Here is a 12,293-nt window from a genome sequence, read left to right as displayed (position 1 = left end):
AGTATTCAGACAATAGGTCAGGACAGGTGGCCCTGTCAGTTTACAGGACAGTCCTGTAAACTGGCAGAGGTCAGACATGGAAAACAAAATTAAACAACAGCAGATCTTTGCAGGACTAGACAAGCTAGGAACGCATAGGTCAGTCACCTTCCCATAGGCGAGATTATATGCCTCATCGACCTCTGGCATTAGGGATAGATTAGCCAATTTATACTGTATGTTGGCTCCTTAAAATCCAGCTCCTAAGGAAGTGAAGGAAGAAGGCAGGGAAAGCTGTGAGCAACCTGCAGTGTTGAGCATCGAGGAGGGTGAGTAGTCATGCCAGCAAGGAGATGGGAGATGCTAGTAAGCACAGGCTGCCGCTATCTCAGTATGAACAATACACTTGTGTGTGTAGCCAGTTATTTACTGTAAAGGAACACTTTGAAAAAAATTGTAAAAACCATAGCGCTATATATTATTCAGGAATAAACATGTAATTATCCAAGAGTAAGACAGACCTGCCGCAGTGGCCAACCTGCATTGGAGATCACACTTACCTCCTAACTGATGGGTTTGTTGTACAACACTCCTGGGCTGGCTCTTCCTCTCCCTGACACACTGAGATCAACATCTGGCAATGGGAGGACATATGACCACTGTAGCCAATCACAGGCCACAGCAGTGACCTGCTTATCCTTACATCACGACTAGCGTGAACTGTCCAAATTTGATTAGCCTTGAAGCCGAATTTCCTTGTGCTTTATGGAATTTCCTTGTGCTTTATGGGGTAAAAAAAAAAAAAATCATACTCACCTTAACAGTTTCAGCGCAAAGAGCCAGCTGTCACCATCTTTATCGAAGATCCCACACAAAATATTGTGCGCAGTGATGTATGATTTCACTACGTTGGACGAGGTGATGACGTCATCACGTGCCATGCTTGATTTCGCACTGGATCTTCAATCAATATGGCAGCGGGCTCTTCACATTCAAAAGGAAGAGGTAAGTATGATTTCAAATTTTTCATGATCTTAATATTAATGTCAGATGCTGCTATCAGTGATGAACGCGGCATCTGAGGGGTAGAATGACGGGGAGCAGCACAACTGCTGTTTCCTATCATTGCACCCAATACTTAAAAATAAATGCGCTTCGTGACAAATTACTTTGGCGAAGTAACCAAATAGAATTTTCAAGAATTTTGCTAATTTCTAATCACGACAACTATGTAGAGAAATCCGCAGCATTCGTCCAATTCAATCAGTGGTGTTTTATTCAGTAGTTAGGCAGCATAAATAGCGACGTTTCGACCCTCAGGTCTTTATCTGTATATGCTGCTTAACTACTTAATAAAACACCACTGATTGAATTGGATGAGTACTGCAGATTTCTCTACATTGCTGTTCCCTCTAGGAGGATCCCGAGCCAGGACCCCTCACCGCCTTCACCGCATTGCTCGGATGCATGCCAGGTGACTTTAACATTGAATATGGATTTATCCTACTAAGTGGCTTGGAGTTCTGCTTATCCTTTTTTTTCGTATCTAATCACAACAATTAGTCATGTGACACAAGTTGAGAAGGTCACCACTGCGGCCTGCCATTGGCTGCTGTGGTCCCATGTCCTCCTATCGACGGATGTTGATCTAAGTGTGGCAGGTAGAGGATGAGCCGGCCCAGAAGCATCAAACACCAAACTCATTGGTGGGGACCAGGTAAGTATGATCTCCACCCTGGTTTGGCCACTCTGACAGATCTGTCTTACTCTAGGATTACCCTTTTAAGAAAAAAGGTAGATAAAATAGAAAACAAGTAGAAAAAAGACATCTTCTACATATTTAGACATTAACCCACCTGATCATAGACATCTCATTCTTTAAATGAAGATATAGCATCATCATAACCGTTCATAGGAGGAATGAATTATGGTTAGCTAAAACAATAATTGGAAAGCTATAAACTAAGCCAGTTAAAATTCACTGCATATCGCAGACTATGCCTGTGCAGGCGATTCTCTTCTGTGGTCCTCATCATGTGGGACAAATAATGTTCTGGAAGGTGTATAATCCAATAAAAGTGGACCACTTATTTCTGCTAGTTCTGAATAAGTTACAGTGATGTCACCGCAGTCAGTATAGATATTGATGAAGAGGTCCTACCTATTTCCTATTTTATCTACCTTGAATGGGTGAAGTAGCTCATTCTCAGTGGCATTTCCCTCACTCGTGTGTTTCCTCCATCAGCTCAGCCAGGAATATGGCACAGTTTTCACCATCTGGAAAATGTCAGAACCTGTGATCGTTCTGTATGGTTATGAGACGGTGAAAGAAGCCCTTGTAGATTATGACGATGTATTCAGTGGACGACCAAATATCCCAGCCATGCACGCTTTCAGCAAGGGATACGGTGAGATTAGCACAATATAAGTTTATGTTCAATTAATTTACGCAGTTTGGAAAAAGCCACCAGTCTATTAGGTTAGGACCGCTCTTCAATGAGCTCCGATGAGCACTCCTGGGCTAAAACGTAAGTTAAGTACAGCAACCTGAGAAGGAAGGAAAAGTAATCTGTAGACAGTTTCAAACTAGTTCTGAAGTCTATTGTAAAATCACAAGAATATCTGTGCAGTTCTTATCATCGTATAGAACTTGGAAGAAATAGGTACATAACTGGACATAGCGCCAGGACATCTGAAACTTACTTTTTTAACACATTCCTTAGATATAGATAATAACAGAAGTTAATATGAAAAATAATTAAGTGTAAGGTCGATTCATTAGCCTGTATTTGTGGGAGGGGCATGGCTGCCTACTTCAACAGCCAGCGTCCCTCTCACTCTGTACGTCGTTACAGCGTTTGATGAGCCACACCTGGCTTCCCAGTGAGAGGAGTTCAGCATACCTGGATATCCTGACGTCGGTGTGGGTGAGAACCTGCTTCTCTTCAGCGCACAGTGTTAGGGTCCGGCCGGCAGGGGGCTCGTCCCCCTAGGTGAGGGGGGGCTCCCCCGCACCGGAGCATAATGCCAGGGAATTGCGCGGCTCCCCACGGGTGTCCAGCCGGCGGTGGGTCGGCTCTGACTGATGGGGGCTCCCCCCGCACTGGTGCACTCTGCCAGGGAGCTTTGTGGCTCCCTACGCAGCATCGACATTCAAAATGTCAGGGTTCATAATGCCAGGGAGCTGCGCTGCTCCCCACGTGGCAGGAGTGACCAGCCGGCGGCGGGTCGCCCCCCGGCCGATGGGGCATCCCCGCACTGGTGCACTCTGCCAGGGAGCTTCGTGGCTCCCCACACGGCATCAACTTCAAAACCGGTGGAGGGCTGAGCCCCTGATGGAAGTAGGGCTCCCCCTGCCCCGGTTCATAATGCCAGGGAGCTGCGCTGCTCCCCACGCAGCAGAAGTGACCAGCAGTGGGTTGGCCCCTAGCTGATGGGGGGCACCTCCGCACTGGTGCACTCTGCCAGGGAGCAGCATGAGCTCCCCACGCGGCACACAAATTTTGCTGATGGGGGGCGGGGGCCACGGTGTATGAAGGGCTCTCCCTGGCCCGGTTCATGGTGCCAGGGAGTTGCGCGGCTCCCCACACGGCAGGAGTGTCCAGCTGGCGGTGGGTCGGCCCCTGGCTGATGGGGGTTCCACCGCACTGGTGCACTCTGGCGCGGTTATCGTGTAGGGACGCAGGGGACACTGTGGCCCCGCTCCTTATCTTCATTAAAGTCTGGCACGGGCCGCCGTTCCGTTAGTGAGGCAGGGATCAGGGATGAGAGAACCAGGCCGTTCAGGGGGAGCAGGTCATAGCCGGTGGCTAGCTTCCGTCTGCCGGCTGCACACAAGGTCGCCAAGAGGGTCATTTAGGCATGGGGGATTAATTAGTCCATACAGGTGAGAACTAGGGAGGGGTGGGTTACAGAGTACTGCACGGTCTACAGACCTGGTCCACCGTAGTAAATCCTGGCTGGGATTGCTGGTCAGGAGCCGAGGTTCACTCGTCTCAGTGTCAAGCCAGTACAGGGGCTTAGTAGGAGCAGCTTGCGGTGGTAGCTTCCCCCCCAGGTTAGGCAATTCTTATTGGCAAGGGTTAATGGTAAAAAAAAAATATACAGTATATGAAAAAAAAGAAAAAGAAATCTTGGAATAATAGTATTTAGCAATTGATATCTTCATGATCTTCTGTCCTCAGATATTAATGGAGCACGATGGCGCTCACTCCGGCGTTTCACCTTGACAACTCTTAAGAATTTTGGGATGGGTAATAAAGCCTTGAAGATGAGATTATTGTCAGAGTCCAAGAGTCTAATCAAGGCTATGTCAGAGACAGGAGGTAAGTGTCTGTTCTTATGTCTGACCTTTCTTGGTGATGACTGTTATGTCTCATGGTTTTATTCACTGTATTGTATCCTTGCTGTCTCCCTGTAGCCTTGCTCTGATGCAATTAGCCCTCTCTTCTTCACGTCCCTGGTATGCATTTTGATGTATGATGTAATGTTTGCAACTCCTCTTGTATCCTGGCTGGCAGAAAATATACATCATCCTTAGAGAAATCCAGAAATTCCTAACAGGTTTCATTTGATCACAATAGTATTGAAAGGAACAAATAGATAACGGTCCAGAAATTATCCCTTTTTGGTCTCAGATCGCTGCCAGTGTTTGAGAACCCATGGTGAAATTTCAAGAAACTATGGTTAAATGGGTTGAATAAGTGGCCCAAAAATGATCTTTTCATAAGAAGCAACAAGTTTGGAGTTATGTTAAAGAAAATATATACACCTACTACCTGGAAATGAAAAAAGAACACCTTGAAAACTTACTGTGATTGAGCTAAGATTGTCAAAGTATAAACTGCTGTTGTTGCTTGGTTACTGATCACACAATCAAGCCCCCTTTATTTTGGGTTCTTCAGCAGAGTATATGTGGAGGTCACTTTGATACTGGGGGGCATCTCTCCTTACCACTCTGGCAGTAATGGTCATACAGATGCTGGATATAATCCTGTGCTATGTCATTCCACGCTCTTTGCACCTGGACCCATAGTTCAGCTAAGGTGGTTGTCAGATGGTGTGCATGGAATACTCGTAATCCCATCTAGCCCCAGACAATCTTGATCGGGAGTGATCTGGTGATTTAGCTGACAGGGGGAGCTGCTGGATACACAAATGAACAAATTGTGCTGCATGGGAATTGTGTGGACCAAAAAAGACATCCCAAAGACAGGTAAATGTTCCCTCCACGAACACCAGACTTCAGCTAGTATGATAGCTAATGGTGCCCCACATCATGAGACCTGGTGTTGGGCCTACACATCTCTGCATAGTTCATAATGGCAGTAAGGGCTCTCCAGCCCTCTTGAGAACTCTGATGTAGCCATCATTAGTACAAAGGAAGAACCCGTTTTCATCACTTGAACACTATTATTTTGCTCTTGATGGCCGCATCAGAAGTTGCTCCCATCATGCATAGTGTTGAAACAGACAAGACTAACACCAGGTGTCATAGTGTGTAATGCCATTAGCTACCATAGCTTTTACTGTATAGTGTTCGTGGAGGAAACATTGACCAGCCTCCAGTATGTCCAATACATAGTGGAATCAGTCCTGTTGCAAAAGTCCCAGATCTATAAATTGTTGCATCCGCTTAGTGAAGGTTTCACAAACGCCAGTGACTTCCAAGGACTCATAACTTCATTCATTTATCATGAGTTCTATCAATCCAGCTAGTCATTTCTTCGAATCGGCATATTTGGGTTACTTTAGCTTTCTATTCTTGTATGGAAGGGGGATTAGCATCTAGCCAATGTAGGGGGATTAACGTTTTAGCCGCAGCTATGATGTGTGAGGTCAGATTCTTTTTTGATGGAGAGTAATGAGGGGTTGGAAGAGCAAGTCTAAAGTCTGGAGTTGTAAGCTTCTGAATTATTGCTTCTACTTCTCTCCAATAGGACTTAATCTGAGGACAATCCCACCAGATATGTGATAGGGAACCCACACCTACTTCGCATCTCCAACATCCCCTTGTGGGCGCTAGACCTCTCTTGTGGAGAAAGTCAGGGGTTTTATACCACCTTGTTAGTAGTTTAAAACGATTCTCCTGTAGGCGGATGCAGTGGGAGAAACCATGTGAATTTCTCAGCACCTGTTTGACCTCAGTGTCAGTCATAACCCTGTTTAACTCCTTTTCCCATTCTCTGATGTACACAAGCTTCAGAAAAAAAAACCTCGCCTTCCACCATTGGGTAGAGCTTCGACACCTTCTTGGCAGCAGCAAGAGGTGATAAGATTTATTTCTCAAATTCAGTAAAGGACCTCTGGAGAGGGTACCACTCTTTAAACTCTCCACACACAGCTTTAATATGAGCATCCGTAAGGAAAAAACCTGGAGAATCAGTTATCGAGCCTGGAAGTGCACCCAGGATGGAAGCCTCCACATTTGGTTTGATTTCACAAAGCATGACCGACGTTAGGTAGTTCCACAGATGTGGTTTATCTAGATTATCTCGGTTTAGGAGATCTGGGATAAGGCTCACTGGCATCAGAGGAGATGGATTAGGAGCACATTTGTTGCTCATTTCTCTCCATACCTCTCCAAGTCCACGTATCAGTGGATCTATAGTCATATCTCTGTGTATGTTCCTATCTGGAAGCCATAAGTGTTTCTGGAAAATGTCTTCCTATGCTGTGACCACAGATGTCTTGAACGTCTGGTCGTCTTTTGGGATCTACCATTTCAAGCCATCTATTGAGTTGTATCGCTCTATAGTATCTAGATACATCCGGTAGACCCAGTCCTCCTCTCTCCTTACTTCTGACTAAGATTTCATGGGGTATCCTAGGTTTCCTACCGTTCCACAGTAACATAGAGAACATACTCTTTATGTTCTTGAGGAAAGATTTAGGGAGCCAAATTGGGACTAATTGCATAACATATAAGACCTTTGGCATTACATAAGCCTTCAGAATGTTTTTTCGTCCCATCCAAGAGAGATAGGGAAGGTTGTATGCTTGTAACAAGCGTTGTAGGTCTCCCAGTAGGGGAGCGTAGTTGTGTTGGTATACAGTAAATCATTAGTGTTGCTGGGGATTAAGATCCCTAAGTATTTAATAGGTCCTTTAGTCCAGTGAAATGGAAGTCAAGCACATAAGGGGGCTACTTTGGATTCGGGCAGAGATGCATTCAATATCTCTGATTTGGTGTGATTTACTTTGAATCCCATAGAGAACTATATATATATATCTATACTCTTCACTAAGGGATCTAATCCTTTCTCTGGATCCACTATTAAGAACAATAAGTCATCTGCGAATGCAGTACATTTTAGTTCCTTTTTGCCATACTTAACTCCCGATATTTCTGGAGACTGCCTAACCAGTTGTAAGAGTGTCTCCACTACTAGGATAAACAATGAGGGGGACAGGGGGCATCCCTGCCTAGTTCCATTAGTTATATTAAAAGATGGTGAAAGTGTTCCATTTACTTTCAGTCTGGCATAGGGGTTTTGGTATAGAGTAAAAATCGCCTTAGTGAAAGTGTCTGGGAAGGCGAAGCGTTGCAAAGTCAATTTCATGAACAGCCAACTGACTCTGTCAAATGCCTTTTCGGCATCAATACTGAGTAAAGCTAGAGGTAGTTTATTTCTATGTGTCATGTGTATAGCGTGAAATATCCTGTGGGAATTGTCTTTTCCCTCTCGACCCTGGACGAAGCCTTACTGTTCGTGTCCTATCAAAGCTGGCAAGAACCTAGTCTGCCAGCTAGAATCTTGGCCCACAATTTTAAGTCCAGGTTCAAGAGGGAAATCGGGCGGTAACTACCGCAGCTCAAAGGGTCCTTCCCCTCTTTAGGAATTAGGGTGACATAGGATTCCAGTGTCTGTTTAGGCAGGGAGTCCCCTTGCATGAGTGCATTGCACACATCTGTAAACCTAGGGATGAGAATATCTTGGAACTTTTTATAATATAATAAGGGCAAGCCATCTGGCCCCGGGCTTTCCCAGGTGGGAAGGTTTTAAGAGTACTAACTACTTAATCAGAAGATATCGGGCTAATGAGGTACTTCAAGTCTTCTGGTGTTATGGCCGGAAGATGGAGGGATTCTAAAAAATATCTGATGTGGTGCTCCTTTTGGAGTTCCCGTTCAGGAGTTCCTATCTGATGTAGGTTGTATAGTTCCGAGTAGAACTCTTTAAAAGCCCTGGCAATTTCTGGGGTTTCATAAGTCAATTTGCCATTTGACTGTTTTATAGAGGAAATGTGAGTGACATTCTTAACTTTCTTGAGTAAGGATGACATCAGCTTTCCTCTTTTGTCACCATGAGCATAGACTTTATGCTGAAAATTCAGCATTTGCTTTGTCACTTTTTGGCTAAGGAGGTCGCAAAGTTTTAGCCTGAGTTCTGTCAGTTCTTTTTGGTGTTCATTGCGTAGTGAGGCTTTATGTTTTTTCTCAATTATCGCTATGTCTGCCAAGAGTGTGTCAACTGCCTTCTGCTGTTCCTTCTTAACTCTGGTGCCTAAGGAGATAAAACAGCCTCTAATAAACGCCTTGTGGGCCTCCCATACAATAGGTTGTGAGCTGTGTGTGGAGGAGTTAAGTGCAAAGTACTCTATCAATTGAGTCCTGACCTGATCCAAGTGGAGTTGGTTGTAGAGTAGAGATTCATTCAACTTCCAACTCCAGTCCCTTTTTGGTAGAGAGGCCAGGGTGAAGGTCGCCGTGCACAGGCGTGGTCGGATAGGGTGATATTTCCGATCTCCGCTGATCTAAAGTAGGGAAGAAGAGGTGCAGAGGTCAGAATGTGATCTAGGCGTTGGTACGTCCCATGCAGAACTGAGTAGAAGGAGAAGTCCTTATCTGTGGGGTGAAGGCTACGCCATACATCAATTAAGCGTAAGTCATGGAGTTTCTTATGGAGTTTACTAAGAAGCTTTTGAATTACACGAGATTTAGCTGAAGATGAGTCTATGGTGGGATTTAGCACTAAATTTAGGTCAGCTCCTAGGTATTATCTGGCCCTTAGCAAAGAGTTTAAGCCTGTCAAGAGCCTGTATAAGCCAATGTACAGGGGACTTATTCGGAGCGTAGAAGTTAGCTAAGGTGAACTTGCAATCTGCTATCAAGCCTTTGAATAACAGAAGACGTCCATCCGCATCTGTGTGTTGCTGTAAAAAGGTAAATGGGATAGATTGGTGAATTGCTATGGCAACTCCTTTGGAGGCAGAAACAGGCTGCACACTATGGAACCAGTGAGCAAACGGGCGTTTTGGCAGTCTTGGCATTTTCTTCTGGCGTAAGTGAGTTTCCTGGAGAAATACTATATGGGAACCCATATATTCTTGAGAGCCAGCATAACTTGGCCTCGTTTCTGGGGTGAATTGAGACCTTTCACATTAAATGCAGTGGCCGTTTTATCAGTCATCTCAGTGGATGAGTTATTTACTTCTAGGGTAGAATTGGTATCTTTGGATTTGTCTATGAATCTCTTAAAGGACCTGGATGGGATATCAATAGGGAGGGGGGAAGGAAGAAGAGATAAAAATAACAGTAGCAATCAGTAGATCAGTCAGTGTTCTGGTTCTGACAAAGCTGCCAGTTCGATTTGATGTACTGCTCCAAATTAATTAATTAAGATACGTGCACGGAGAGATCAGACAGACAACTCACTACATGGAGTTAATCAGTATCTCTGGTTTATTTCTGAAAACAACATGGGTTTCATGAGAGGAGGGAGTGGGAGGGGGGTGAAAGATAAAGTATATATTTTCTATTGGCTATGAACTCTCTACTTTTCTGTAACCTTGACGGCCAGAGGAAATTCCTTCTCCCTCCCCCCCTTGTTCCTGGGTGAAACCGTTACTTCTTTCTTTGTAGCTGCTTGCTTGAGCTGAACGGAAACCACAAAGAAACACATGATAAAAACACAAAGTAAGATTCTAGTTTATAGGTGTTGGCTGAATGCCTGGCCACCATCTTAGCTCAACAAGCAAGTATCCATTTTGTATCAATAGTCCATAACAGTCCCCCCTTGGAGACTTGATTGTAGACTTTCCCTTCGCCTAGCGAATCCCCTGGGCATACCATTCGTATCCTCTTCACCCGCAGTGGCGACAACCTACCCCTTATAGGTAGGCTCCCGGTTGCTCGGACTTGTGGTAATACCCTGGGATTCATCTCACCCTATCTCAGCCAGGCATCATTGTGAGGAGGGGGAGCTGTGTTGAACGATGTTTCCTTCTGTCCTTCTTCATCATAGAGGAGCATAATAGGTCGTTCATCAGTTTTCTTCATTCTTTTTGAAAAGCGGGTCACACAAATAAGAACGAGCTTAATCACTACATATATCACCAATATTATTAGGGCTACCTGTAATATTACCTGGACAATTCCCATGAGCCAACCCCCAATACCTTTGAACCAGTTATTGGGGTTAAGGGAAGAGAAGGTATCAGACCACCATGTATCTTTATCAGCTTTATGTGCATCCAGCCATTTATCTCTTAAATCCGCCATTTTCTCTATACCCACCTTAACTTGCAAATTACCCTGCGGGTCTATGTAATGGCAACAAGAGGGTCCCACAACCTGGCACATACCTCCATCTTTAGCTGTAACATAATCTAGAACTAATGTGTGTTGGTTGGTGACAATGATTAACTGGTTTTGCACAATGTTTGAGGTATTCATAAGTCTCATCACTTCCCATATTTGGTCATCCAGGTCTGTTGCTACTACCAGATGATCCCACATCTGCGCTATCATGGGATATATGAAGATGGAACTAACAATTTTGTTGGTAATGCTCATCTCTACTACATGTGGCTTGCCATTTGGTCTGGGTGTGTTATCTTTGGCCCTACGATACAAGGTGTGTTTAGGTACTGCATTTATGCCAATTTCAGAGTGTGGTACTATAAAGGTGGCAGGAGTAAGCCTGGCGATGGTGCACAGTCCTGTGACATTCTGGGATAACCATTTGTACGCTTTGTGTCCACAAACTAAGTATATGTCGCCTGGAACTGCTACTGCTGTGCCATTGAATAATCGGGTAATTAGTTTGGCTAATTATGTCCCTTTCGCCAACTCATATCCTTTTGACTGACTTTCGGTGTCGTTAGCTAATATACCTGTCAGGAGATCCTGTACAGTACGGTTGTTACAGGGCAGATCCTTTCCGTTCTCAGCATCTACACCAATACACTGCACGTGGCTGTCTGTTTTTGAATCATTGCAACCTGAGTGTATGTGTGGACTAAATGTCATACCTTTGGTTTGTACTTGGAGACAATAACAGTGTGTCCAGCTAGGAAAACATGTGACATTAGCCCAGTGTCCCTCTTGCCAAGGAGTAGAGCTATAATCTACCGAGGGGCCTGATCTGTTTATCATGAGCCATGGGGCATCTGCCCACCCTGCAACAGGTAAGGCTACTTCCCTGTCCTTGTTTGTACTGGATTTAACTTGGTGTATGCTAGTGAGAAATATGGTAGAATTAGACAGGTCAATCAGTTCAGAAAGTTCCAAGGGAATTGCAACATAAGGCATACTGGTTGAACTCACGGGACTGTGGGTACAGATCCAACAATCTGAGTGTCTCAACCCCTGGACTAGAATTTGATGGTGCCGTGTCAGTGAATTGTCCCATTCATCACCCAGTGGCGTGAACACTGCAGATATGCCCACTGTCAAAGTCATGATCAGTATGTGAATCCTCATGGCTTATTGTTCCAGGGTCGTCGGGACAACCTTTACTCTTTTACAATGTGAGGCGTGGATCCAGGTAAGCCTCCCTTCGAGTTTCACAGAGATCGGGGTAGTCAGCAACACCTGGTAAGGCCCCTTGTATCGTGGTTCGAGGGTGTTTCTGACGTGTTTCTTGACCACCACCCACTCTCCAGGTTTGAGAGTGTGTATTCCTTCTAGGGAGTCAGGATCTGGAATGGAAGAGAAAACTTGTGCACATATGTTAGACAATTGTTTACTATGGGCAATCACATATTTAGCAACAGATTCATAATGCATTTGCAATTGCTGTGGGAAGTACTGTCCCATCCTAGGCCGTGTCCTAAACAAAATTTGGTGTGGAGGCCTAGGGGTGTGTCTAACTGAAAATAGTGCTATTGGCAGGCATTGTACCCAACTGAGCCCTGTCTCCCCAGTCATTTTCAGCATCTTGGACTTCAGTACCCCGTTCAGTCGTTTGACTTTGTCGCCGCTTTGGGGTCTGTAGGGTGTGTAATAGGCTAAGTGTGACCCTACCATCTTCCAGACTTCTTGGGTTAATCTAGCAGTGAATGCTGGGCCCTGATCACTCTCAATGACC

At 44.9% G+C, this 12,293-nt stretch overlaps 1 protein-coding gene across 2 annotated transcripts in view; it reads left to right on the top strand.

Annotated features, from left to right (window-relative positions):
* The window catches only part of LOC122939698 (cytochrome P450 2C29-like), a 228,690-nt gene that overhangs the window by 93,107 nt on the left and 123,290 nt on the right, over positions 1 to 12,293 (top strand). For both annotated transcript variants that reach the window (XM_044295870.1, XM_044295871.1), the window contains exons 3-4: positions 2,225 to 2,387; positions 4,164 to 4,304. In XM_044295870.1, the coding sequence (XP_044151805.1) occupies positions 2,225 to 2,387; positions 4,164 to 4,304 (304 nt within the window). The remainder of the gene's footprint in view (positions 1 to 2,224; positions 2,388 to 4,163; positions 4,305 to 12,293) is intronic.

This window comes from Bufo gargarizans, chromosome 5 (assembly GCF_014858855.1).
Source record: "Bufo gargarizans isolate SCDJY-AF-19 chromosome 5, ASM1485885v1, whole genome shotgun sequence".
NCBI classification, from domain to species: Eukaryota; Metazoa; Chordata; class Amphibia; order Anura; family Bufonidae; genus Bufo; species Bufo gargarizans.
This window is presented reverse-complemented; position numbering and strand designations above follow the sequence as displayed.